Source organism: Corvus moneduloides, chromosome 2 (assembly GCF_009650955.1).
Source record: "Corvus moneduloides isolate bCorMon1 chromosome 2, bCorMon1.pri, whole genome shotgun sequence".
NCBI classification, from domain to species: Eukaryota; Metazoa; Chordata; class Aves; order Passeriformes; family Corvidae; genus Corvus; species Corvus moneduloides.
In genome coordinates, this window is record NC_045477.1 from 121,385,004 (window position 1) to 121,409,594 (window position 24,591).

At 44.4% G+C, this 24,591-nt stretch overlaps 1 protein-coding gene across 1 annotated transcript in view; it reads right to left on the bottom strand.

The window, feature by feature from the left end:
- SIM2 (SIM bHLH transcription factor 2) overlaps positions 1–24,591 on the bottom strand; it is a 54,010-nt gene that overhangs the window by 11,856 nt on the left and 17,563 nt on the right. Inside the window, exons 5-8 of the mRNA XM_032101142.1 lie at positions 13,694–13,779; positions 10,668–10,867; positions 7,137–7,243; positions 666–813 (exon numbers count right to left, since the gene is read on the bottom strand). Coding sequence (XP_031957033.1) covers positions 666–813; positions 7,137–7,243; positions 10,668–10,867; positions 13,694–13,779 — 541 coding nt within the window. The remainder of the gene's footprint in view (positions 1–665; positions 814–7,136; positions 7,244–10,667; positions 10,868–13,693; positions 13,780–24,591) is intronic.

Consider the following 24,591-nt stretch of genomic DNA (forward strand, 5'->3'; position numbering starts at 1 on the left):
TTCCTCTCCTTGTAACTAAACCACACAAGCTGCAGTGTTGGTTTTGATCAAAACAGACCTTCAAGCTCTTTCAGTCCCACCATCACCCAGCAGCACCAGCATCACCCCAAACCCTGTCCCCAAGGGCCACATCCAGGCTCCTCCTGAGCACTCCCAGAGACAGTGACTCCAGCACTCCCTGGGCAGCTCATCCCAAGGCCTCACCACTCTGGCAGGGAAAAATTGTTTCCAGTCTCCAACCTGAGCCTCCCCTGGTGCCATTTGAGGCCATTTCCTCTCCTCCTTTCCCTTGGCACACGGCAGCAGAGCCCGACCCCCCCTCACTGCCCCTCCTGGCAGGGAGCTGTGGGGAGCAGTGAGGTCCCCCCTGAGCCTCCTCTGCTCCAGCCTGAGCCCCTTTCCCAGCTCCCTCAGAAGACGTTTCCCAGCCCCTTCACCAACTCCACTGCCCTTCCCTGGACAAGATGAGGATTTATACAATAATGATAATAATTGATATAATAATTTTCTCTCAGCTAAAGACGTGGGATCATATGAACAGAGAAAGCTGCAACAGGCGAGCACAGAACGACACTGGAAGACACCAGCAAAGAAAACTTGGTGGATTTAATCATTAATGACTCAATTAGTGATAACAGGTAATGGTACAAAGTATTTGGACTTACGTAAGGACATAATTGACACTCACTATGCAGTGAGGCCGTGACGAACGGCTGTTGTGCACGATCGTGGCGTAGCTCTGCACCCACACCCAGCCTCCCTGCTTGGACAGCAGCCGGTAGTACTTGGTGGTCACTTGGCCTTTCACCAGCACTGTGAACACAAGAAAAAGAAAATTTTTTAAAATTTCACTTTTTTTTGAACTTATGACCACTTCCTGGAGAGGTTGGTTTGCACATCAAGGATTTTTCTCCCTCACAGAATCACAGAATTATCTAGGCTGGAAAAAACCTTTGAGATGATTGAGTCCAACCTATGTCCTAACACCTTCCTGCCCTTTCCTGAAATCTCCTCCTCCCACCAAACTTTAAATAACCCCACTGCAGAATTATCTATCCTACCCCTTTACATGGATTCATAACATCACATTATTATTGATATAAAATATGTTGAAAACTCCTACGTTTTGTCTTCCTTCTTCTCTGGGTCACCTATGGCCACATTCTTCACAAAAACTGCTTTAAAATTTCTAATTGCAAAAGAAAAGCTCAAGGCAGCAAAAGTATTTTGAAGTGGACACGACTGTTGTGGAAGGAGGAGAGGAAACGGCCTCAAATGGCACCAGGGGAAGGGCAGATTGGAGATAATAAAAAAAGTTTTCCCTGCCAGAGTGGTGAGGCCTTGGGATGAGCTGCCCAGGGAGTGCTGGAGTCACTGTCTCTGGGAGTGCTCAGGAGGAGTCTGGATGTGGCCCTTGGGGACAGGGTTTGGGGTGAAGGTGGCACTGGATGATCCTGAAGGTCTCTTCCAACCTGAATGTTTCTGTGATTTTGAGGTTTTTTTCCAGATTATTTGGAAACACTTCTCTCGTAGCTTGACAGATCATCGTGTATTTTGCAATGTATTTTATTCTGTGATGGATTTTTCCCTCTGTAAGCTCTACCTCATGAAGGTTGATTTAAAAGGGTAAAATTAAAACTCTCTTTGGTTGTGAGGCACCCAAACAAAGACAAGGACAGAGAGGGGAATCAGATATCTGATAAATTCACCCGACATGTAATCCTCCCTCAGCTATTTTGGATCCTCTGTGAACAAGGATGTTTTGGCAGGAGGTTATGCTGTAACAGGAGTTGTGCAGCATCTCTAAATATTTAATCCAGCCACAAATATTTCTGGTTCAGTGCCAGGCCTTTATCTCAGGATTCACTAGAAGATAATGCCCAGGCTTTGAAGCTGGCTCTTCTCTTGTGTGGCCTTGGATCATTCCTCTGGGAAACTCCATCTTCTTACTCTCCTATGCAGTTATTTATTGTAAATTAGGAAATCATGGACTGAGCTCGCTGTACAAATTATGTTCAAAAAAAGTGAGCAATGGCAGAAATTCCTTTATATAAATGTGGTTAAGAAATGGAATCTAAACCTGCTCTCTGTCATTTTAAAACCACTCCCCTTGTCCTGTCACTTTTTGCCCATTTAAACAGTCCCTCTCCCTCCTTTTTTATCCATTACCTTATGGTACTGGAAGACTCAGTGAAGTGTCCCCAAAGTCTGGAGCACATGGACCCCCTCTCTGAACTGCTTCCTCTCCTATCCATTGCACATCCCAGCATATTTAAACTTTCCTTCAAATCCAGTTTATCTCCCAAAGAAAATCAGGCTCTTATGAAATGGACAGGTCTTTCTGGAAGTGTCAATTCTTCCGTTTTAGGATGAGGTGCCTGTTTGTTCAGAAGGCAACAAAATGAACAAAAACATCTACAGCTGTCTGCAGCTCCAACCTCTGCTCCCTGTGACCTGACAGGACCCAGGGAGCGGCTGGAGCTGGGCCAGGGCAGGGTTAGGTTGGATTTTAGGGAAAGGTTCTTCCCCCAGAGGCTGCTGGGCACTGCCCAGGCTCCCCAGGGAATGGGCACGGCCCCGAGGCTGCCAGAGCTCCAGGAGCGTTTGGACAGCGCTGCCAGGGATGCCCAGGCTGGGATTGCTGGGGGGTCTGTGCAGGGCCAGGGGTGGGACTGGCTGATCCCTGTGGGTCCCTTCCCACTCAAGATATTCCATCATTCCATGATCCTGCAGAATATCCAAAAACCCACCCTCCATGTCACCAAGCCACTGCTGTTTGGGGTTTGAGATCCCTCTTAGATGTCAGCTTTTTGCCTCCTCCTTGCTGGTGTCCCTTTTCACTCCTACATTTCTACATGGAATTCCCTATGGGATGAGGGTGTGCAGATGTAGATACATTAAAGACAACCATGAGGAGTGTGTGTGTAAACAAGTAAAAACACCTACAAATATAAAACCATTTGTATTTTTTAAGTGGAATTTATCGCTGCAAGTGGAAAGTCTTGGAGGGGCTATGCAAGGATTCAGTCTGACAACATCAAATAAGCCTGTTCTAAACTATTTGTTAATAATCAGCTCTATGCCATGGATTTACTATTCTTTGGTGCTCTATAATTGTGCATGGTGCCCTGTAGTTGTGCTGCCCCATCCCTGAAAGTCTCCCAGGCCAGGTTGGATGGGGCTTGGAGCAGCCTGGGATGGTGGAAGGTGTCCCTGCCCATGGCAGGGGTTTGGAATGAGATGATCTTCAATATCCCAAACTATTCTGTGATTCTATGATCTGGTGATTCATTCTAAAATCCAAATGGTCCCGTTCCAGGAAATGATCCTTACATTTTAGCACAGGCCATGTAACAGGTAATTTTTGGAATGTGCTCTGGGTTTTTCAGAACTAAGTCTTTGTGCTGGTTTAATGAGAACATTTTCCTTAAGTTCAAAATGCTTTGTTACACTCAGTCTTCCGAAAGAGAAATTAATGCTGTCATGGCTCACTAACTCTAACAAAGTTCTTCCATGTGCTTTGGGACTGGTTTTGGCTTTCATCCTCTCTCACTGATTTTTTTTAAATCCCTGTTTTAGCTCTGCAGTTAAGACAGTGTTTGAAAAGATGTGAAAACCACTGAGGGCTACAGCATTCAGCTTTCCTTCCTAATTATATGGATTAACCAATATTTCTCCAGGGATGGGGGAGAACTCTGTGCATCCTGCTTTTTTAGCAATCTGGGGGAAGTCTGACTTTGGCTAAGGGACAGTAACTGAGACAGTAAGTGAGGTCAGCTTCCATCTGGCTCTGTGCTCAACTGCCCTGTTTGATGCTGAAAAGGAAACCTTAGGAATGGGAGTGAGGCAAATTCACCACCCAGACAATCTGTGCAGGCTCAGACTTCTTGGTGGCCTCTGCTGCAGTCCAAAGGGGAGGATTCCGTGGCTTTAGCCCTGGCCCTTGGATGTGCCCTTTGGAACTGGGTGTTCCAGTGCTGTGGCTCGCTGCTGGTTTCCAGCAGGGAAGCTGGAAAAGGCGCTGGGCTGTCAGACAGGACTATTTCAAAAGGTTCCACCAGGCTCCCGGGCATGTGGCTGGGAGTTCCCAGTCTGCACTGAAGGATACCACTCCAAGAAATGGATTTCTTGGTTCCACACTGGCAACAGATCCCATTTTAGCTGCCCTGGCGTGTCATGGGCCCAGCCCCTGGGCAGGGCACGGTGCCCAGCAGACCCTTTTTTTTTTTGACCTTCTTAAATCTGGTGCTGCTCTGCCAGAAGGTTTGAGTGCTGGGGAAGTAGAGGCAGACCCAACACCAGAGATGGTGGAACTGTGCTTTGCTATAAAATAAGCCCCATAAATACACAGGGTGACTTCCAGGGAGCAGGAGGAGGGTTTGATGGGAACTCTGGCCAAGGCACAGAGGGCTGAATCCTGTTAAAGTTCCTGTGGGAAGAGCAGGGATGTTGCAACACGTGGGATGCACAAAATCCCCCTCACAATGGCACAAATGAAGGGATTTCTCTGAGGGCACAAAGATATTTTGTCTGTTCTGGAACAGCCTCTCTTGTCCTGCACTTTAGAATGCAGTATCCTTGGGCAGGGCCTCCTTATTTGTGTGGCCACTTTTCAGGGCAAACACTGTGTGTATTAATGGGGCTCTAGAAATAAATATCACCGGTTCAAATGCCAGAAGTGTTTTCCTGGAGCTGGAAGCCAATCAAATGTTTCAAGCAGGAAACTCTCTTTGCTGCCAGTACACCTTAGGCAAATATTCACATCTACATTTCCCCCCACAGCTTGATGTTCTTGTTATACCCCTCCCAGCTTGTTCCCCTCACTGTTTCCTTTGTTTTATTCTCTGTGCTACCTCACTCAGAGTTCAGCTGCTGCAGGTCTTCAGTTTGGGACTTTTTTTTTTGCTCTTTAAAAAAGCAAATGGTTATCCTAGTTTAGGGTTGCTTATATTTTTTTTTTCCCTTAATACCCTTATTAGGTGTAAGCTGTTTCTCTTTGGATTTCAGCATCAGGTGACACTTCATCATCAGATTGCTTTACAGAATGGTACAACGAACCTGCCAACCTTTTACTGTTCATGTTCCTGAGACATTTGCTGGTGGATGCTGGGGGAGCTCTCACGGTGCTCCCCAGAGGGACTTTGTGCACTTTACATCTGGTTTAATAATTCCTATTACTTGGTATTCCAACCATGACCCTGCACTGTTCCCACTGTTGCCCAAGCATTACTCATTATTCTGTGCTTCTTGGGATTTATCTGCTTTCATAAATTCCTATGCATGGCTCACATTTTTTCTTCTGTTTTTAAAGTTTACAGACATTTATCTTTAATCTACAGAACTGCTCTTGGTATCTTATTTGGCCTAGGGGTTTTTTTCCCTCGTGGAAGGATGTGGTGGGTAATTCAGTGAACATGATTTGTCTCTTCATTTAAAACTCCAGTGGTACATGGATCAAACTGGCAGCCACAGAATTATCCATCCTGCTGCTCTAAAATGGAAAACTGTTTTCCAGAGGTGATTGTGGCTCTAGTGGCATAATCTCCGTGCTGGTTGATGAAGGTATTTCAAATAGTCTGGTGGAAATATTGAGTTTATTTTGTCCCATCCAGATGCTGATGTCACCACTACAAAGAGGGTGCCCCTGACAGGATATTCCACGTGCCCTGGTCATTCTTTCTTCCAGATCTCAGTGGCCCAGAGTATTCAGAGATGTTTTGGTAAATCTGAACTTGCTGTAAAGATCAGCTTTTGCTTTCCCAGGTGTAGCATACCCTGGCACCGGTGGAATTCAGCACTTGGAATTTCAGCTCGGACTTGCCAAACACAGCTACAACCTCCTTGATATTCCAGCTCCTCATGAATAGCACACACTAATGGGAAGAAGGAAGCCTAAAAGAAGGATTTGACTCTGGCTGCTTCCAGCCTACGGGAGCAATCTGGAAAAAAAATTCCCTGACATTGGTTTTTGGATGTCATCTTTGCCTCGTATGGGTTGCAGCAAACGGAGCCAAATCCAGAGTTCAGCCATTCCCTCAATTTGCTTTTCAAATTAATGTGCTACTGAATGAACTCCTTCCCAGATCCAGATGTTTGAAGATATGATTAGTGACTCTGTTGGAAGATGGGAAATTATTAAATGTGTCATTTTTTTCCTGACAATCCATTCTCCGAACCTCATCCACATGCTATTAATGAATGTCCCTCTGAGGAGTTTTTGGGATTGCATTCCCTTCAAACACGGGATGATTATTACGAACATATTTCAGAGGAATGCAGAGCTGCTGCGTAGTTTTTGTTTTAACAGCAGAGGCTAGTAAAGTTCAGATTTTTCCCCTCTCACTCACTTGATCTTTTGGTTTTCTTTTCCTTCAAGAGATCACAATCCAGAATCAACTCCAAATTTTCAAAATAGCCTGGATCCCCTAAGATAAAACTGGCCAGATAAGTTGGTTTGGGTGGGTTTTCTTTTCAGAAGCACAGCATATTGAGTATTTATACAATTAATGGTTTCCTAAAGTGATAGCCAAGAACTTTCAAAAATCTGTCTCCAGTCAAGATTTGGAAAGGATTTTTTCTGCTTTCCAGCATGGTGCTTGTTGCCTGAAAAACTTCTCACTGTACCCAACATATTTCCTAGGATCACAGAATGGTTTGGGTTGGAAGAGACCTTAAAAATCATCCAGTGCCACCCCTGCCATGGCAGGGACACCTTCCACTGTCCCAGGCTGCTCCCAGCCCCAATGTCCAGCCTGGCCTTGGGCACTGCCAGGGATCCAGGGGCAGCCCCAGCTGCTCTGGGCACCCTGTGCCAGGGCCTGCCCACCCTCCCAGGGAACAATTCCTGCCCAATCTCCCATCCAGCCCTGCCCTCTGGCACTGGGAAGCCATTCCCTGGCTCCTGGCCCTCCATGCCTTGGGAATTGTCTCTCTCCAGCTTTCCTGCAGCTCCTTCAGGCCCTGCAAGGCCCCACTGAGCTCAGCCCAAAGCTTCTCCTCTCCAGGCTGAACAATCCCAGCTCTGGCAGCCTTTCCTCCCAGCAGAGCTGCTCCATCCCTCTGCTCATCCTGGTGCCTCCTCTGGCCTCTCTCCAGCAGCTCCACGTCCTCCCTGTGCCTCCAGCCCAGGTACTTACACAGATGGTGAGCGTATCGCAGGTGGAAAACGTCACAGCCGTGGACGTGGTGGTAGAGGGTTTTTTCTATCAGATCCTGGGGTTCATATCCAGTTAATTCCGTGACCCTGGAAAAGGAAGAATGTGTAATAAACAAAATCTCTAGGAATATTCAGTTTCATGTACCTAACATTCGATTGTGCCAACGAATCAGGTGCCTGGAAGCTGCAGGATGAAATGTTAGTTTTGGAAACAGAAACCTCACCTTTACAAGAAAATAAAACCTTTCAGCCCAGCCAAAGCAAGGTGCAGCTTTTCCCTGGTACACCCAGGCAGGAAAAAGAGCTCTTTTACTGATTTCCACCTTGGGCTTTTGCCATTGCCGTGCAGGATGCTTCGCACAAAGTTCCACTCGAGGAGCTGCTCACGAAGCAATAAAACCTCTCTTGTGGGCTGCTGACACATTTTCATTTTGCAAAGCTACGAGTGTAGAAGGTGTGTTGGGCCACAGGAGCTGTGATCAGGGCCTGAGAATAAGTTCAGGCTGGTGCCTAACAGGAGTACAAAGCAGGAGCTTATTCCAGCTGAGAACGTGGAAAGAAAAGGAGGTGTGAAGACCACAGGGTGAGGAAAGGAAAGCTGAGGCAAGACTTCCAAAAAATATCCCAGAAGTAGAAGAATGGAACGAATTGGAAACAGCAGCATCTCTGCAGATGTTAAAGAACCAGATACAGAGAGCAGACTTACATTGGGTCAGACCTGAAGAGTCAAAATTTTATTTCAAAATGGACTTTTGTTTATTTAGTTGAGGAAAAAATAGTCCTTGAAGTACAACGTGCCACTCAGCCAAACTGTGGCTTGTTCACTCAGGGTTGATGGGGGTGTTTTGTGCTGTCCTGGGCTTTCTTTGCCTAGAAAAGGCAGAACAGTGAGGAATTCACAAGTGACACAGTCCCTTAGCAGGTGAGCTGACAGTGAAATTGCCCCTGCCGAGGATCTACTTCTGCAGCAGCAGATGCACCCGCACATTTCAGTTCCAAGAGTTTTACCTGGGACTAGCTCTAGCCTAGGCCTGTGGAGCGAAATCTTTTATTAAAGTTGAAGTGTCCCAGGGGTTCTCTTGGAGGTTGTCCTCCAGTTCAGATTGAAGGAACCCAGTTTAAATGCCCCAAGCCTCTTCATGCTATGAGCTGAGAGGGGATGGTCAGGACATGGACTTCCAAAGGATGTTCCTGGTCTGAACTTTCCCACTGGATGCACAGCACCAGGGAATAACACAGGAGTGTCCACAGAAATGATTAGGGGGTCTCAAGCAACACATGGCATTGTGGGATTGCAGATAATGTACATTTTGACTAGATTCGTTTTTATTTTGTGACTATTATGCATCCTTTCTACTCATACCCTGACTCTAACCAGCCCTGTGGACCCCACAGAGACCGAGAACTTTCTGCTTGAGAGGGTTGAGGGCTCAGATTCTTCTGAAGGACCACAACATCAAAATGCCTTTGAGTATGTGTTTGTGTTTCTCCTCTGCAGTGTGTGCTCACCCCAAATCCTCACTGAAGCCTATCAAGGTCACAAAATACTGGGGGAAGATCCTGATCAGATTTCAATTCTCCTTCTGACTTCAGCACACTTAAAACTAGAGTTGTAGCTCCATCCTGCCCCATTGGTGAGTACAGAAACAGCTCATCCAAACCCAACCAAAGCACCATAAACCCAAGCCAGGGGTTAATTTTCCCAGAGGTGCAGTCTCACTTTGAAGCTGGTGACAAAAAAAAACATTATTGACAATTACTAGGACACCAAAATTTCGGAAAGGTTTGACTCTGGAAAAAAACTCAGCTGTTTTACTTCCTTAACATAAAATCAATCCCTCAACCAGTCTGGGCTCTCCAGGTGGTGCTTTGCAGGTGACAGGACACACAGAAGGAAGCAGAACTCGCCCCAGTGATCAATTCTGGCCTCTTGAGGTCTTTAAAGTCTTTGTAAGCCACCTGGCAATGAATGCACCACGAAAATCAGAGTGAGCAGCTCACTTTGGAGGGAAGTGATTGTCTCCTTCTTCCAGTGACCTCTGGGAATGAACTCTTGCATGTTTTATGTTGTGTCAGGTGTCTAGAAAGGGATTTTGAACTGCTCCTGCCCATGGCTTTCGTGCTCTCTGCTGTGACTGTTACATCTCAAGATCCATCCCCTTGTATGGAAACCAGAACCAAGCCTGAAACCATTTCTTCCTAACTCCTAATATGCCCGTGTTCTGAGCAAATGCAGTTTGGTTTGCTCAGCTGGGAGAGCAAAAGGCTTTGGTAAGGCTGAATTCCCCTGCTTGTCCCCGTGTGCGGATGACACCCATCTGCTCCTCGGTAAACAGAGCTCTGCAACAGCTCTGGGTCTATCCCTGCTCCTGTCAACACCTCTGCTTGTTCCGTGGCCTTTGAAGACACTTCCGTCTGCAGGCAGTTCCTCCCAGGCACATCATTTCCTCTTCTCCACATGCAAGGACGTGTTGCTAAATCCCTCGTGCTCCTTTGTAGCCGCTGCGCGAAGCAACGCGTGCCAAAAACTGAGGAAGGGTTCCAGAAACAACGAGTTCTTTGTGTCCCAGCAGCCGATGGAGCCACTGTCTCCTGGGCTGAGCAGGGAGAAAAGCCTCTTCTTGCATGGTGACTCCACTCTTTTGGGTACAGAGTCTTTGTCACACCTTCACTACATGAATATATTCCCTGCAAATCCAGGGAAATGGGGAATATGGGACACACGGGGGAATTTCTGAGGAGTGATCATCTTGTCAATACTTTGTGTATTTGGGATTTTCCCTTCAAGGTTTGCACTGGGCAAAGTACTGTTGTATCCTACAAGGTACCTGCTTCAAAAGCAGAGAAATGAATTTCAGTTCCGATGCTGTGCTCATCTGAGCTCCATCACCTGAGAGTGGAGACAGGGCTCTCTTTGCTCAGCTGTTTCTCCCAAAATTTTGTTTAAGAAGGTCTTGTTTTCATGTGTAGTAGCCAATGGAATTAATTTCCATTCTAACAAGCCCCTCATTAGTGTTGGTTTCATGCTTAAGGCATTACATTAAAATACAGAACACTCTTTCCTTACTGCTCTGTCAAAAGCTTTCTGGATGACTCCAGCAAGTTGTTTAATCTCAGTATTCCACTTTTAGTCTTGGTTTTTAGGTTGGGTTGGTTGTTTTGGTTTTTTTTTTTTTGGTACTTCCTCATTCCTTTTGCTGGCTTTGTATGTTTATATCCTGTCAGGTAAAAAACATATCACTGCTCCTGTGACCAGTCCTCCCAGCAAAAACGCTTTAGCTGGCTCTAAAAGTGCAGGTAACTCCAGGTTAAATTGGACAGGCTCTTATTTCTTGGCATTCCAGACAAAGTCTGGTCTATCCAGCTGCCTGAAGGGCTTTGAAGGCTCCCATGGCCTTGGAGTTCCAGATCTATTTTGGACTGCTTGATTTTTTCACGGATGTTTTGACCCGTTTGGAAACCACGGCAGTTTATGTGAGCGCTCGGCTCTGGAGATGAAAGAGCTGCTTACCTGGAATCGAGGAATATCAATTTTAAATCCAAACTGGCTCTGAACATAAACATGTTACTGTGGAGCTTGATCTCAGTGATTGCACTGGGAGGTAAAGATTGACCCACGGCCACCAGCCCAACGATTTGGTAGCAGGAATCATACAGGGACATATCCAGCATGTACTGACGGATCTTCAAGTAGCCACTGCAGTGGATCACCTGGAAAAAGGGGAAAACACACTCAGAATCTGCTGGAAAAGCCCCAGATCTGCTGCCCACCCAGTCCCAATGAGCTTATAGAGATTTAAGATTAAATTCTGGGTAGTCTGTTGATTGCAGTTAATTTGTAAATGGAGATTAAGACTCGGTAAGCGCAGTTTTGTGTTTGCTGACAGCGTGATTAATCCAGTGTTAAAGCACCTCCTCTCTGGGGACTGTCTAATTGCTTTCTAATTAATACTTTAAGCTCCTTGATACAGATTTCTTGTAGATACAGCCAGAATTCCTGTTCATTGACCAAAAGAAATCTGGAAGTTGTTTTTTTTTAAATGTCCATCTCTCTCCCACATACACTCAGAGAGGAATAAAAACATTTACATTTTAATGAGTTATTATTCCCATGTAAAACAGGCACTTTAAAAACCCAGTGGGTATTGATGCATCACAATGCAATAAAAATTACCTGATGTTTATGCAAATGCACAAGAAATGAGTTTTAAGTTCTCTGCTCAAGTTCAGAGGGTATTTTTTGCCAGGTGACCAAGCCCAGGCTCCCGAGATCAGATTTCGGGATCCCTGTATACAATTGCTGCTCACAGAGGTGATAATGACAGTGTTAGACTGTAAAAATTCAGTGTCAGCTAAAGAGGAGGGGGAAATGTAACCTGGGGACTATTCCAGGCCATGAGATTTATTTAGTGTGGTGCTGGTGCTCAGGAATCATCAGTGCCCCTGCCAATTTTCTGCTCCAAGCAGCAGGAGTATCACATCCTTTATCTTAATTTCTCTGTCTGTTTGGCTTTTAACTGTGTCCTGTGGAAAGGAATTAATTGTCAGTGTATTTAGTGCTTTGAACAACCCACCAAACATCACCTGTAAATAGGTCCCTCCTGTTTAACCTTCCTTCCTTCCTCTTTTCCAGTCATCCAGTGATTTGTTTAGCAAAAGTACAGTAAGAAGATATCTCAGCAGATCTCAATTCCCACATCACTTGCTCCGTGAGTTTTTCCTGTGCTCCAGCTAATGAGGTGATGTCTTAAAAATTAAGTCCTGACTTTAAGCACAGTCAAAGGGAATAAATTTAGGCCAGCTGAAAGAATCCTTTACTTTTCACTGTGCAAACTTCTAATAGTGAGCCAAAGAAAGTGATGCCCCTGATTAACAGTGATAATTGGGAATTTAAAAAACCCAAAAAGCCCCAAAGCCACGCAGAGACACCACGACTGCAAGCTCTGCTCTTTTACCTGATTTCAGATTCAGCTTTGGGACAGAACCATTTTTGCTGGGGAGCAGCTGAGCAAACAGGGTTCAGTGTAATGAAGAATTATCAGTGCAGCCAGGTAGGGAAGAGTGTAAACAGCCAGATCCATGTCTGCACCTTGAGCACATTCCTGCAGAGAGCTCTGCTCCTCTTCCAGGCTTTGTTTTTTGGGTTTTGAATGACTCAAAATGAATCCCCACCAGAATGAATGGGAATTACCCTCCCTGATGGAGGCAGAGTTGTGCTGGGCAGATCAATGAGCAGCAAATGCAAAGGTGAAAATAAAAACTACTGCAAAGCTGAAAATAAAAACTACCTGCAAATCTGAAAATAAAAACTACTGCAAAGCTGAAAATAAAAACTACCTGCAAATCTGAAAATAAAAACTGCCTGCAAATCTGAAAATAAAAACTGCCTGCAAAGATGAAAATAAAATCTACTGCAAAGTTGAAAATAAAAACTACTGCACATCTGCAAATAAAAACTACCTGAAAAGCTGAAAAACACTACCTGAAAAGCTGAAAGTAAAAACTACTGCACATCTGCAAATAAAAACTACTGCACATCTGAAAATAAAAACTGCCTGAAAAGCTGAAAATAAAAACGGCCTGCACATCTGAAAAGGAAACTGCCTGCAGATCTGAAAGTAAAAGCTGCTGCAAAGTTGAAAATAAAAACTACCTGCAAATCTGAAGATAAAAACTGCCTGCAAAGGTGAAAATAAAATCTACTGCAAAGCTGAAAATAAGAACTACCTGTAAAGATGAAAATAAAAAGTAACTGCACATCTGGAAGTGAAAACTACTAAAAGGCTGAAAATAAAAACTACTGCAGATCTGAAAACAAAAACTGCCTGTAAAGATGAAAATAAAAGCTACCTGTAAAGATGAAAATAAAAACTAACTGCATATCTGAAAGTGAAAACTACTGCAAAGTTGAAAAGAAAAACTACCTGCACATCTGAAAATAAAAACTGCCTGTAAAGATGAAAATAAAAAATGCCCAAAGGACAGCTGGTATTCTATGACTCCAGTGTTTGCCATGGCTTCTGATTTCATGTCATAAATAAAAAACCCATACAAACTGTAAGGTTTATAAACAGATTTAGTGCTTTAGTACAATTCTACCCCGAGGTGATGGCAATGGCTGGGATTTTTTAATGTTGAGGCCAAGGAGGTGCCTTGTGCAACCGGGTGGGATGTGGAAAATTTCCAGATTCCTGTGTCTGGGTTCCTGCCTCACCTGCCTCCAGTTCCATGGGGGAATAAGACTGAGCTGTGTGCTCTCCTGGCAGCTCCATGGCTGGGCTCCAGAGAATTCCCAGGCTGGGAGAACAGGGACCAAGATGAGGGAATGTGCCCCAAAATTTAGATTTGAATTACTGAGGGGATCTGTGATCAAGTGCGGTATTTTTGGAATCTTTTCTGATTCTTTTCGTCACAAACTTTGCTCTCAGCTACACATACATAAAAAAAACCCCAAAAACCAAACACCTAAATAAATAAGTTTGTTTATTGTCAATCATCATATATTTGAGGGGCGGAAAAGGAGTTTAGATGCATTACCTTGTAGCCACTGCATGTCAGCCCTGCATTCCTCTTGGCCAGGACACACTTCATCCTCAGGAAAAAGGATCTCTCGATTTCGTATTCTGAAAGCACAAAGCACACTGCTGATTTATTCCTGAAGGTTTCAAACCTGCCCACAACGTTGCCTTTGGTGCTTTGGGCAGAAACAGAAATCAGCCCTTCTCCTTTCCCACTCCATCCCTGCCCTCAGGATTTATTTCACCTTCCTGTTAGGATTCTCTGAGAAAGTTGGACAACTCAGCACGATTAGGTCTCCAAATTTCTGGTTTTACCACCCTTCAAAGGGCAATTCCCTGGTTTCTGAACAGCTGACACCAGTCCCTATTGGAAAGGGAAGGAAAAGTGTCCCTTGGAGTGCAGGGAAATGAAGGGAATCTCCAAAATAACAACAGAACGGGAAACAAGGGAATTCAGTGGGTTTGGAATAATTTGAGTGCACGTAGCTGGTCATGCCCTGACCTTCTGGGCTCCACGTGCAGTGTCATTCCCTGACTTCCAAAACTATCTTGGGAGGTTGTTTTTAAACAAATATCTTCATGGATAACCTCCAGAAAGGGTTTAAAGTTCATGGGGTTGTTTGCTCAGGTACACACAGAGTTTCTGCTAAGAATTTGAGGCAGGAACATTCTGATAAGAATATGATGTTATTATCTGTAGTGTTAATTACTCCCATTAACAGTTCAGACACCATGAATAATTCTGATTTTTTCCTGAAGGTTGCAGTTTGGCAGAGCTATTTTAGGACAAGAAAGAAAACCCATTTGGTGCACCTGTGAATAGGAAAATCAGGGAAGCAGAAGGGTTCTCAGCTTTGTCCTAAATCCCCACAGGGATTCATCCCAATTCCACTGTCATCAGTTGGGATCTTTCTTTAATTTGATTCAACTGCTGAGTTTTACTCCTGATTTTTGTGCCTCCATCACCCAATTCACCCCTCCTGGCCACACACTTGCAGTGGCTTGAGCCTCACACCCCTGCCTGGATCCAGCACGTTCTCTGTATTAAATTCTGGGTTTAAAGGTCTGAAGACACAATGGCAGAAAAAGGATTCAGCAAGGTGGAAAAAGAAATTCTTCCTGAACATTTGAATTTCCCTTTTATCTTCCTAATGCAAATTAGATCCCTATGGGGAAAAGCTGGCACTTGAAGGAGCTGACACAACCACTGCAGAGTTTTAAATACCAACTTATATGGATGGGGGGAAGGCACACAGCACAGATTTGCTCATCCCATGAGTCAGGAATGGATCTGGAAGCTGGGAACATCCGTGCAATTCATGGCTTCAGCAGGAATGACCAAACACCAGCACAGGAGGGACACATCAGGGCACCATCCTGTGCCCTGTGCTCTGGGATGGCCCTGCTGGAGCAGGGAGCTGGCACCAAACCCCTCACATAACGACCTGGATGTGCAAGACTGTGAATTAATATTCATTATAAATTAATATTCATAGTAACTTCACCAGTGTGACCCCCCCAGTACCCTCGAAAGTAGCAGAAATGGGCAGCAAAGCACAAAAAGAACTAAATTAAATTTGCAAGTGTAAAGCTGATTGAATGGGAAAGAGAGTCCTGGAATCCTGCTGGATGCTGTCACATCCATCAGGATAATGCAGAAGTTGAGATATCAAATCCAGGCTGTACCTGATGCAATTAAGACTCTCCACTCTGATGAGGATGATGTAGAAAATGGGGTACTTAGAGGTTTAGCAAACAAAGAGGGAGACACTGAATATTCGCAGAGGAGAAACCACAATTAAGTTTTGAAAAAAATAGAAAAAATAACAACATGCAGCATCTAGACTCAGTAATGAAATTATTGATTTCACTGGGGTTCTTTCAAGCAAATATGTGAGCCCAGAGAGAATCTTGGGCTGTCAAGAAGGTAAAAGAGGTTTGAAACAGAAAGAAACCCAACAAAGTGCTGCCAGTTCTTAAAGGTCAAGAGATTGCTGGGTGTAACCCAGAGACAGGAAAGTCAAGAGAGAAAATAATGAAAAATGAAATGTTATGAATGAATCACAAGATAAGAAACTCTGAAGGAAAATAACCTTCTTAATTGTTAGAGAATATTCAGCTAATAAGTGAAGCTTGGCCACTGTATTTAATTAACCAGGAATGTTAACTATCTAAATGCATCACAGGAAATGATCATTTGATTGAACACCTTTCCTCTGAGTGTTAAGAAATGCTAAAAATTCTGTGTATAAACTATTCTATTCATCATAGAGGAAAGGTGAAACCAACAGGTTGCAGGCATCAGCTGATGAAGGATGAGGAACAAAATGATACTGGGGAGAGCAGAAAGTCTTACAGAGATACTCCAGCTGGAACTGGGTGATTCTTGTAGGTCACTTCCAGCTCAGCTATTCTGCTCTATTCCATTCTGTTCTGTTCAATAATTGTGGATTTCCCATCCCTGGCAGTGCCCAAGGCCAGCTTGGATGGGGTTTGGAGCAGCCTGGCACAGTGGAAGGTGTCCCTGCCCATGGCAGGGGGGGCACTGGATGGGCTTTAAGGTCCTTCCACCTCAGACCATTCCATGACTCTGTGATTCCATGAAGTCAGAGCTCACATCCATGTCCAGGATGTTCATTTCAAATGCACCACTGTTCATTTTTTACCCAAATCCATGTTTCCCTTAGCAAACTCATGGAGGTTTTCCTATTCTAGTAATTACTTCTCTATTGCCTGCTCAGCTTACAGAGCTCCCTCCCTGAACAGATGGAGCTGAGTAGATTCAGTAAAAGCTATAAATGAGGCAGAAATTCAAAGGCTTCATTCAAATCCCAGCCCAAATTTGTCCATACAGAGCTGACACGCAGCGACCTGGGAATGAGAACACAGAAAATCCTTGCTGGTGTGGACATACAGAAGTTGTATTTCTTTCCTGGAGCACCATTTCTACAAAGTGTCACCTCTCCATTAATCCCTTTCCTTTTATTAGCTTATCCTGCAATACAGTGTGACTTTAAGGCAAGAATAAACCAGTTTTTTTCTATTTCCCAGATTTGTATTTTCATACTCTCATAAACAGGATCAATTCCATGGTAAAGAAAAGGAGTCTTGATATTTCAGATAAAGAACTAGTGCATTTGTTCACTCCTATTGCACGACTGCCAAGCAGGATTCTCCGAGCATTTCTGGGAAATTATGGTTGGCTTTATGGAAGCCAGGACTGTCCATCCCTAGGGGAGCAACTCTGAAATTCATCTTTGCTTTCCAATCCATCTTTGATCTCTTTTGACAGAAAACAGCCACAGAATCCTGTGGTTGCTCAGTGGATTGAGAAAAAAAAAGATCACCATGAATTTTTTTCCCCACAGCTTCACCTCTCATGCCTTTGTTTTCTCTGAGGTAAAAGCTGCCCTTTTATCTCCCACTTCCAAGTTTTGACATTAGCAAAATATGGCATTGCTCTGTTGCAGAACCACTTTGTAAATGAATATCCCTCAAGCTGCCCATGTGCTGCTTTAGCAGTGGGGCATCTCATCTGTCACTACACAAAAAAAATGTGGAGAAGCATTAAAATTGGGAGCTCCTGATGCAGCCGGTGATTTTTGTCTGCTCCGCACGGCAGCTTGAGTGCAAAACCAAATTCCAGCTCGGGTGTAGGGGATGGAAGATGGAAAAGGGAGTGCCCTTTTAGAGCAGTGAACTCTTGGCCACCTGATTCCACCTTCCCTCCCGTCCACCTTGTGCCTGCCTCGAGCTCCTGCACCCCTCTGGAGATAAGGCCATGTGTGATAAGCTGTCTCCGTGTCCCTGCAGGGCTGTTCTACCCTGGGAACTCAGATACCACAAATCCATGTCTGGATAACGCCTCACTGCCCATCCCCCAGGCACTCTGCACGTTTTTGTCCCTTTTAGTTGGTTATTTTTGTTGTCTCTGCTCCATTCTGTGAAGTCACACGTGCTCTGCTGCTGTTCTGGTGGGATCTGCAGAGCATCTGGGTCCCACACAGCCCAGGGCTCAGTGAAAGAGCTCGGGAGGACCTTGGCTTGTCTCTCATCAGCACGAGGTTATGGATTTGTGAGAGACAGAATCCTGGAACCCCAGAATGGTTGGGTTGAAAGGACCTTAAAGCCCATCCAGTGCCACCCCTGCCATGGGCACCTCCCACTGTCCCAGGCTGCTCCAAGCCCCAATGTCCAGCCTGGCCTTGGGCACTGCCAGGGATCCAGGGGCAGCCCCAGCTGCTCTGGGCACCCTGTGCCAGGGCCTGCCCACCCTGCCAGGGAACAATTCCTGCCCAATCTCCCATCCAGCCCTCCTCCAGCTTAAGGCCATTCCCCTTTGTCCTGTCATTCCATGCCCTCATGAAAAGTCCCTCTCCAGCTCTCTTGGAGCCCCTTTAGGCACTAGAAGATGTTTCTCTTCCCCAGGCTGAACAGGATATAGGACACCACAACTTCCATCCCTTAATTCTGAACGAGGGTGACACCAAATTCTAAACCAAGAAAGAGGCGTGGGGCTCAGACAGAGGAGATGCCTGCAAAACACTGCTTTAAGCTAATCCTGGAAGGTGGAAACCCACGATTGGCAGAAGGGGCTTGCAAACACCTTGATATTCCCTGGTAAGGCTTTGCTGTGGTAGAAAATCAACTGATTCTGTTGTCAGCCCATCCTGGAGTTCCAAACTTGCACAAACTCTCCCAATTTCCTCCCCATTTGGGCAGTTTGTTCTGTTTCCTGCCTGTGTTCAGAATCCTGGCAGCGCTGCAGTGGGGAAATTGTCTCTATTATCATTCCTATCATATCCAAACTCAGCCATTTACTGACATTTGCCTGAATTTTCCTTAAAGTGCTGTTTCCAAAATTTTGTTAGAGAAGAAACTCCACACAGAACTGGTCAAGAAAGGAAAATAACAGCTTTTACAGCCTGAGACTCTCTGCTTTGGTGTCTTTTACTGTTAATTACCAATGAAAAGAGGTGTTTTAATGAGTTGTCAGCAATTTGTCCTCTTTGCCGCTTTTGTACATCAAAATTTCTGATTTTAATTTCGAAATTATCATTTATAAAATTATTATTTCTCTGTTTCTCAAGTTTAAAGTAACCCTAACAAACAGTGGCAACAGGATTATGATACACCATTACCCCTCAGTAACTTTTCTTCAATAAAATACTTTCAAATTAATGAAAAATAAAATTCCTCTCAATGTTTGTCTTTTGCACAGGTACCACTAGAAAAAAAATCCTTTAAAACTTGGTGCAACAAACATCTTGCCACATGCAAAATGTTTCTATTCCCTTCTTTAAAGATGAGGTTTCTGCATGTAGGGAAGATGTAGGAAAAGTCTGCACGGAGATTTGCCTCTTGGCTGAGGGAAACAGAGCCCTTAAAGCATCAAGTGGAGTGGAGAAAGCCTGACATAATGTATTCCACATTCCTTGTGCAGCTTCCATCAGGTTGTAACTCATCATTTAAGAATTATCCAGTTGTTAGCAGAAAACTGGGATGGCTACAGGAACTACCACATTTCTCTCCCTGCTCTGGGGAATGTTAATAAACTGCTTTTAGCACGCCACGCCTCAGCACGTGAGTCAGCAAAATTTGGGAAGCTATGGATGTGTTTTAAAGGTTTCAAATCCCAGGAAAAGCATCTGAAACCAATAAGAGACACACAATGTCTGCCTGCAAACACACATGGAAGAGCAGCATTGATTAATTCCTTGCCCTGCTTAACCTGCAGTGCAAGTATTTTTTATTTTGCTTGTTTTCTTGCTTGCAGCAGCCGCCAGGACAGGAGATGGATGGTTTGGGAAGTGTTGCTGCTCTGCTGCAAGCCTTAAACTCTGTGTTGTGAACTGTGAAAGAAAGATTTCTGCATAAGTAGTTGGTACAGGGAGACAGAGCAGCAACCTAGTTATTCTGATTGTAACATCATTTGAGGGCCTAAGGTCCTGGTTGATCACAGCGTGTTCATCCCAGCTTGTGTTGGTATTCCATGGTTTTCCCTTCAAAGACCCTGCTGCTGGGAGCTGGCTGTGATCAGTAATCCTGGAGTAACCCTCAGCATCCAGACCCTGAACTGCAGCCCCTCTTTCAGCCTCATTCAAAGTGCTCATCACCCCTGCAGAGGGCACTTGCTGGCACCGAGTCACAAACCCCTGCCAGCCTTGTCCCCTCCCCATGCCAGTACCAAAAAGCCTTGCTGCTGAGCCCTGGCTGCTTAGACTGGCCTGGAGATTTAGATTTAATCTCTGTGTGAGGAGAGGAAAGGGACAAACTCCTCACAGGCCTGCAGGGAGTTCTGGAGCTGCTCTGGATTGCCAGCTCTGAGCTGGGTCACCTCGCCCCGAGTGCTGGGGGTGTTTTGGGTGCCACGATAGAAGAAAGATCTAAAAGTCTTAGAGAGCACCCAAAGGAGGGACACCGAGATGGGGAAGGGTCTGGAGGGGCCACACAAGGAGAGGGCACTTGGGATGTCCAGCTGGAGCAGGAGAGGCTGAGGGGAGACTCCTCAGGGGCTGCAGCTCCTCAGAGGGACAGGGACAGGACTCAGGGAGCAGCTGGAGCTGGGCCAGGGCAGGGTTAGGGGGATATTTAGGACAAGGTTCTTCCCCCAGAGGCTGCTGGGCACTGCCCAGGCTCCCCAGGGAATGGGCACGGCCCCGAGGCTGCCAGAGCTCCAGGAGCGTTTGGACAGCGCTGCCAGGGATGCCCAGGCTGGGATTGCTGGGGGGTCTGGGCAGGGCCAGAGGATGGATTTGGATAATCCTTGTGGGTCCCTCCCCACTCACAATATTCCATGATGAGCCAGAATTTGACAGGACACCACAACCACCACCTGCCAGCTGTCCTGCACTAAGGAGGAGGCCCTGAGTCTCCAGTCAGTCACAAACATAACTTTGCGGGTTTCCAGGACTCAAAAACTGCTGTTATCTCATCCTGGTTTAGGATAGAGGCCCAGGGATCCTGATCTCAGCCTATGCAGCAAACACAGGTGGCACAGGGAGTGTGAAAGTCAGGTTTGAGTCTTCACAGGCACCAAACCAATCCAAAGCACACCGAGGTGCTGCAGAGCAGAAATACTTAAAGCAATACTTGCAGTGAAGTCGTCCGAGATCTGAGCACAGCCAGCACTCACAATTTGGAACAGAGAGCAAAATATTTTCCTCTTTTATTTATTTACCTCTTTCTTATTTTTTCTGCTAACCCACCCCAGCTGAATAGAATGGATTTGTTTTGTTGCTGCAAATTTGACCTGAAGACTCACACGAGGTGGTTTGCTGAGGCATTCCCTAATTTTAATGTGTGTGTGAGGGAGATTATTCCTTCTCCCCACCCAAAACACCCTCAGAAAGAGCCCAGCTGTTGGCTTCTCTCATAGCAAGGGATCTGTACCTATTGCTTTACATTTTCTGTGCTGGTCATGCAAGTAAAAAGCAGCTTAAAGACTTTGTAAGTTCAGACTGAAATTCTCCAAAGCCTCCACAGATCATGGGGTTTATGGCTTTCATGGAGTCATGGCCTGGAGACTTAAAATCCAAAGGAGAATTAGATCAGAGGAGTAACCTGGGCGGTTCAGGTCATTAAATATAAATATTAAAAGAGTTTTACTCCTGTGCTGAGCTCAGAAACTTCTCTCTGCCTAAATTCTGTCTTCTACAAAGACAGCCAGCCTTGATCTGGAGACATCAACACTGGAAGAAATCACTGCTTCCCTCGGAATATTTTTCCTGTGGCTAATCAAACTCCCAGTTAAAAACGTGTGCATTATTCTGATTTGAGCTTTTGTGGTTTCAGTGCACAGATGTTGGTCCTTGAAATGGGTTTTCTCTTCTAAATCCATCCTTTAGTCCCCAGTATTTTGTTTCTTTGGAAATCTGTACACATGGTAATCAAGGCACCTCCTGATCTGCTTTCTGATAAAGAGATCCCAGAATCCCAGAATGGTTTGGGGTGGAAGGGACCTTAAAAATCACCTCATTCTACCCCCCTGCCATGGGCAGGGACATTTTCCCTATCCCAGGTTGCTCCAAGCCCCATCCAGTCTGGCCTTGGACACTTCCAGGGATCCAGGGGCAGCCACAGCTGCTCTGGGCACTTCCCTCCCCAAATCTTATTACCTTATTCCCAAATCTTACTACCTTTAATATTGCTACAAAGTCCAAACTTCTGGAATCATGGGATTATTCAAGTATTTCCCCTGTCTTTTAGAAAAGCAAGTTATCTACACTCTATGTTTGAAGCTGTGCCTTGTTCTACCTGAAAAACGAGCAAGTCCAGGGCAAACTTAAAAAAATAAAATATAATAATTTAAGAAAGTTTATCCTTTATAAATAATATGTCCTCTTTTTTTTTAATACCAGGGTGATTTATCTGAAGAAAACAATGTTACAGTGAGGACTGTGTAAAGAAATCCACACCCTGTCTGATGTTATGCAAAGCAATAATTTGCATTTCCCTAAGAAATAAATAAAAAATTTACATCCAAATTTACAAAGACTGTAAAAGAAGAGGTCAAAACCAATCTATGCTCTGGGCTATTTAATACCCTGGTATAACAGAATATCACCAAGCACAGGTATTGTTGACATTTGTGCTTTTATTTCTCTCAAAACAGATCTTAGCCAGCTACAACAGCTCGACTGAAAATGGATGTAAATATCTGAGCTTTAGCTGAAGGAAACATCTTGAGCAAGGCAAGTTCCATGAGCCAAGCTGGAAGTTTGGGATATAAAAGTCTGTGTCTGCAGTGCAATATTGATTTTACGCCTAAGCAACGCCCTAGATTGGAGAAATCTATAACATAATGAAGTTACCAAAGGAAATTTTTTATTCCACCCAGTGACTTGATGATCCAGATGTGTTTTAAAAGATTAAAAGAGAGAAAATCAAACTGAAATGGCAAAAAAAGCTCTTTAAAATAGTCTGGTTTCCTCTTGGTTTTTTTTTGTTTTTTAATCAAACCACTTCCACCCCACTGCCCTTTAAGTTATTTGTAGAACTCCATGTTTTATTTAAATATTGAAAATATCTACTCAGATACAGACAGAAGTTGCTTCCTTCCTGTCATTTATGAAATAGTTTTTAAGTCTTCACTGGATTAAATAAAAAAACCTGCTTTGATTATTGCAGGCCAGGTGGTTTCAGGTTATACCTCAAGATTTTAATGGATAAAACACTACAGGAAAGGGAATTACTGGCACAGGGAAGACAAAAATAAATAAATATTTGTTCATTCTGGTCATTTAAAAACTATTGAGCTGTATATTCTGTACATTTAATACACCCACTCCACACAGACACAGAACTGAGATAAACTAAAATGATCCCTAAACAGAACACAGCTGAATTCCTTTATTTATCTCCTCCAAGCCTGGGAATCCCAAGACTATTCTATTACTTCGAGGTTTTTATCAATTCATTTCCTCTGCCACACAAAATTTGATACAAAACACACATAAACGGACCAAAATGTGAAATAATTCTCCTTATTCCTATCCTAAATTTCCTTATCAATGTAGGATGGGGCAGAAAGCTGCAGAGAACGAGGAATTTATCTGGGAAGAACTGGAAGAGCTGTGAGATTATTTGCTTTTGATCCAGAAATTAATCCCAGTCAGATGCTCGTGGCTTTAAATTTGTAAAAATCTCAAATAAGGAATTTAAAAACATTTAAGTTTTGAGAAAAACAGGAGGCTGTTGCCATTGCCAAGCCAGCAGGTATAAAAATATCTCATTACTAATTCTGGATCCCTGCAAAACTGCACAAAAACTCACAGATTTCGCAGAATTATTGAGGCTGGAAGAGACTTTAAAAATTATCCAGTCCCACCATCAAAATCACCCTGAAATCATTTACAGCAGAGGTATCTCCTCTATTTATCAGTAAGGTGGAAAAAGGGAAAAATGTTGGGGTTCAAAAAAAAAAACAATTTTTTTTAAAATTCTGACAGAAGAATGAGCAAAGCATGAAATAATCATAGAGAAGAGTCTGAGAAAAATAAGAGTTTGTTTTCCAAGATACCAAGGGAGGGTTTTTTTCCAAGACAACCTGTTTGGGGAGGAAGAAAATAGAAGGAGGCTGAGATAATTCTTCCATTTCCAGCACTTGGAGCAGTCCAGGTGCTCCCAGACACAACATTCCCTGAATTTAGAGGGAGCACAGTTCTGCTCTGATGGAATCACAGAGGCCAGAACCAAGCACAGGCACCAGAACTGCAAAAAACCCCCAAACCTGATCCTAAACAGAATTGCAGCATGAACCCAAAATTCCTCGTGGTTTTTAGGAGCCTTGAAAAGACTGACAAAAGCTGGCAGGATGGGAGCTCCAGCTGATAAATCAATGATGAATCACAAGTGGAAGCTCCATTGTGCTGGAGCCAGATTAGTTCTGATCTTTTCAAGTTCAAAGGATTGCCCCCGAGGAACCACAAACTACCAGAATGTGAATATTTGTGTTACTGACACAGGAATTGCACCACTGGGGTAACAACTTCACACTCACAGGGTGATGCCAATATTTCTGTGGGTGGCTGAGCACGGCCAGGGTGACAGCAAGGCAAGAGGACATTAATTTCCTCCAAAAAATCACTTTTTCAATGAGATTTTCTAACCCCAAGTCCTTTACCAACCCCATTTCTGCTCTGCCTACAGAGGAGAATATTAGGTCTGGTTTTTTGTCCAAGCTTTGAATTTAACAGTTGTTTTGAAAATATTAAAGATGCCCTTCAATTTCCCAATTACCTGATGTCCTGTTAGTTGTTCTTCCACTCAGGCTATGCAGCTGAGCTGTGCATGGCCAGACCACCACAAGATTTCCACGGCCTCAGCGATGATGACAAATAAAAGAGATCAAACAGCCACTGGGCTAAAGCTAAAAACCTGTTCAAAGCTTCATGGACTCCATGGCAAGAAAGGTAT